At 29.0% G+C, this 4,616-nt stretch overlaps 1 protein-coding gene across 1 annotated transcript in view; it reads left to right on the forward strand.

The window, feature by feature from the left end:
- Nucleotides 1–4,385, forward strand: part of LOC124421414 (nicalin-like) — a 9,995-nt gene extending 5,610 nt beyond the window's left edge. Inside the window, exon 2 of the mRNA XM_046956554.1 lies at nucleotides 4,161–4,385. Within this exon, the coding sequence (XP_046812510.1) occupies nucleotides 4,161–4,243 (83 nt within the window). The 3' untranslated portion in view covers nucleotides 4,244–4,385. The remainder of the gene's footprint in view (nucleotides 1–4,160) is intronic.
- Nucleotides 4,386–4,616: the final 231 nt, after the last annotated feature.

A 4,616-nucleotide genomic window follows, 5' to 3' on the forward strand; every position in this document is an offset into this window, starting at 1 on the left:
ATGTACAAGTGTGTGTAGATGTATTTGGTTTTATTCAGCTGTGTATTTTGTTTTGTATGTGTGGATGCTGTTGTGTATTTTGTTTTTGTGAATTCTGTTCGTATATTTGGATGTAGGTTGGTTTTATTTTGTTTTTGTTTTTCTGTGTTTTTCGTTATGTATGTTTAGATGTCTGTTGGTTTAGATGCCTTGTTTATTTTGTTTTTTATTTCGTTTAGCGTTGTTGTTGTTCATTTTGTTTTGCTTTTGGTGTAATAATAATGTAGGAAAAAAATTTATAAATCTAATATGTTTAAAATACACTATGGTGAAGGGTATATAAGATTCGACACAGCCGAATATACATAACACTCTTACTTGTTTTGAACATCATATTGATTGGCTGTATAACAAAATAAATTATACACATTGCTTATGCTTTATTGATGTCTAACATATTGTATTGTGCAGAGGTTTTTACTAGATTTTGTGGTCGTTTAATGCGTAGAATTGTACGATATATTTATAATCTTACTGCTTATGTGATTGACTTCTTAGGGCGTAAATTTAGGAGTTTTATAGATATTAGGGTAATGTTGCAATTTTATAAAATTATTGTTGAAGGTTTCCCGGAGTACTTGGTACAATTATTTGAATTTACGAGATCTGTTAGAAATCCACAAATAATATATCCTCGTATTAACCGTTCTATCCATGAAAGATCTTTTCGTGTTAGAACTACTAGAATTTGGAATTCTCTACCCAGGAGCTTAAGGAGTTTTAATTTCCCAATTAATATATTTAAAAACAAACTTGTAGAATATTATAATAGCTGTGAAATTACTTAACTATTAACAAGTTCCCAATTTGAATGTACATTTAGGATTAAGCTTTTTACATTATTAGTTAGTTAGTTAGTAAGTTCGGTCTACCAGAATAGAACCACTAACCTACCGGAGGCCACTTTTTTATATTATTAAATTTGTTTAAATTTTTATGTTTAATATCTCATAATTTTGTAAATGAATACATGTATGTTAGTAGTTTTTAAGCCATATTTGGCCCTATGGGCCAAACTAAAAATATAAATGGCTTATCCGATTGCAAAAATAATATTAAAAATATCTCTCCCAATGACCAAGACACTCTCTCACTATAAACAATCTGACAATTAATCAAAAATTAAAAATATTTCAACACATCAAAAGATAAATACTCGTTCAAATAAAATAAAATGTTATCAACCTTGTCTGAAAATAAAACAATATCTGAAGCACTCATATAAGATACCCCTATCAAAGCATCAAACAACAATGATATTCCAACTTACAAACCTCTGAACAAGTATATTCTTATATAACCTTCACCATGGTAAACATATTAGTTTTATACATATTTTTCCGATTACATTATTATTACACCAAAATCAAAACAAAAGGAACAACAATAACTCTAAACGACATCAGGACTTTGTTAGACGGCGATATGCGTCTTGTCCTAGGGGACTTCAACGCCCACCTGATGTTGCTGATGCTCTGGCACTCTTCTTTAGGGGAAGACCAGAGAGGTGCGTTGCTGGCGGAACAGATTGTCGAATCCACTTTTTGCACCTTGAATGATGATGCCCCCAAGCGGATTATGGGCACCTGCTCTAGCTCGCCCAAGTGCCCCGACGGAATATCCATGCTGATGTTAAAACACCTTGGCGAGCGGAGAGTTGAGACCTGACTACGGTTTTCAACAAGTCAGTGAGCAGCTTCGTAATACCCGAAGCCTGGAAAAAGGGTAGAGTCACTCCCATTTTAAAACCTGGGAACGTCGCGACAGAGGGACATTAAATTGTATTAAATAAAAATAATAAAAAATTTCAGAGGTTGTCTCGGATTTTTGTTCATATCTCTGTTATTTATGGGCCGATATTGCTTATTATAAATAGCGATCATCTGGAAAGCATGTCCAACATTATTATTTAAGATTCGGATGTCGCTGATCCTAGCAAAGGATATTATATAGAAAAACTAAGCTTTTTTGAATTAATTTTCTACAATATTCAACATAAAAAATGATTTTAAGAATGTAAGGCCCGGATTAGGTGATAACCAATAAAAGGGGTCATTTTTATTTTTTTATTTATTTAACAATATTCAATAACATAGCCTATAGGCCATAAGCGGTTACAAATTTCTACTTCACAATAATTCTTCCAACACAAAATACATAAGATAATATACTATATAAAATAACGATAGGACAATTAAAATGTACCGCATTGATCACAAATAAATTCCTACATAATTTGGTATCAAACAAATGTAATTCAAAGAAGCAAAACAGGTTAAAATAAAGAAAAGTATATGTAAAAATCATAAACAATCCCAAAAATGAACTCACAGAACCAATCAATATGTCATACATCAACTATATGGCAAATAACACTCCAGACTGTAAAGGACATAGGTAATACAAATCAGACAGAAACATGAAGCTATAAAACACCTATCAGCTGAACCTTTTGTGAAGAAATATAAGTCAATTGTAAGAAAGTTTTAAACTACCCCAAAAAATATCGACTCATGTAAAAGAATTTAAATACTAAAATTACCAGTCAATTACATAAATTTTTGGTACTTTTTCGATCTTCAAAAGTTAATTTTTGAATTTCCTTTAATTTTGACCTTAGAGAAGTGAAATTTAGTATGTAGGTACTAGATTAGGTGAGATACTACTACTAACCTATAAAAGGGAATTTGCGTTCTTCGTAAGGTACTTTGAAAATTTTCTATAATATCGATCCTAGAAACATGAAATTAGGTATGGATTTTTTTTTGGTATTTTTCGTTCTAAAAAGGTGCATTTTGAATTTTAAATAATATTGAACCTAAAAATCTTAAATTATGAATGTAGATCCCGGATTTGGTTAGAACTTGTAAAACTTCTACTTTTTTGTTCTATGAATGTTGTGCTCTTTGGTTTTTATGCACATACGCAACACCCTAACTGATCGAAAATCTATAAAAGGGGACTTTCTGGTACTTTTTCGTTATTTAACTGGTATTTTTTATTTTTGCAATAATTTTCTGTACTGGCTATTATATTTAACACATAATGGTAAGGGTATGTAAGATTTGACACAGCCGAATATAGAACTCTTACTTTTTTATTTTATTTTTTAATACTTGTTTTATAATTTTAATAAAACAAGTGATCAACGAAATCACAAAAAAATAGTATTGGCATATGTTATTAAAACGAGTGTAAACCATAAACTTGAACATAGCCGACCAACTTGCAACAGTAAAGAGTGTTGCAATTATCATTGAGTTCTTTGTCTATATGTATTTTTTAAAATTTATTTCATTTTTTGAATATTTTTTTTTATAAAACAAGTGATAAAACACAAAAGATATATGTTTGTGTGTTTTCTTGAAACAACTAATTTTTTTATAACTTGCTCACAATTGAAATATATTTATGAATCTTATTTCGTAGAAATAAATAAATAAATAAATAAATAAATAAATAAATAAATAAATAAATAAATAAATAAATAATAAGAAGCATAATAAGATTCTAACATTGCAAAAAATATTATTTGCATATGTTATCAAAAAATGTGTAAACCTTAAGTCGAACTTGAACAAAAACATGCAGCGTCCTAACTGACCATTAATCTGGAAGTGCTGACTCTTTGGTACATTTTCATTCTTCAAATGGAACTTTTGGTTTTGCTATTGTTGGAAACCGGAACACAAGACACATTGTCCTTATTAAATAAAAAAATGTAGGGAGAGATTTTTGTACTTTTTTGCATTTCAGATGGTAATTTTTGAATTTTCTATACTATTGAAAACAAACAATCAAATTTGTGATTATACGAGAATCTAAATATATGAGGTTTTTTATAGTATTTTCCTAAAATACAAGCTAAATTAATAAAATAAAAAATAATTATTAATTTCGATAATATTGAACTCAAATACAGAAACATAAAAACTTTTTAGCAAATAAATATTTCCAATAAAAAAGTATGTATGTATATAATTTTGGTTTGGGTAGCGCAACGATTATATTTTAATGTATACCAGTTTTTTAAGTAGAAATTTTTAAACGATTATGGCTAGGTTTAATATTGAAATAAATTAAATTTAACACATAAGTTATCACGCGATTTTTATTTTTAGGATGTCGATCATCTGCATTATCTTTGGAAGCCAAATCCCTATACACTTGGAGTACGGGTAGGCATTGCGTTGTTGCAAAGTAAGTAATTTGTTTTTGAAGACATAATTCGAAGTGAGATACTTTTTTGTACAAAATATAATTTAATAACAAACTGAATAATCATTATTCTAGAGAAAGAACCCGGAAGAATAATTAAGTAAAATAAAAAAAAGCGACACAAAAACAAGTAAGAAAGTATAGTCGAGCTTGGCCGACTATATGATACTCTACACATGTTATGAATATTAAATTATGTTGATTTTTTATAACAAAGCATTTATCGTGAAAATGACCTTGATTCCGATTTATTTAAGCAATTTTTGACAAAAAACATATTTTTTAAAAGAGGCTTTATATGGGGAATAGGAGCAAATGTGGACCGATCCCTATAAAATGGGCTGGATAGATTTGTATTT

The sequence above is a fragment of the Lucilia cuprina genome, chromosome X (assembly GCF_022045245.1).
Source record: "Lucilia cuprina isolate Lc7/37 chromosome X, ASM2204524v1, whole genome shotgun sequence".
NCBI classification, from domain to species: Eukaryota; Metazoa; Arthropoda; class Insecta; order Diptera; family Calliphoridae; genus Lucilia; species Lucilia cuprina.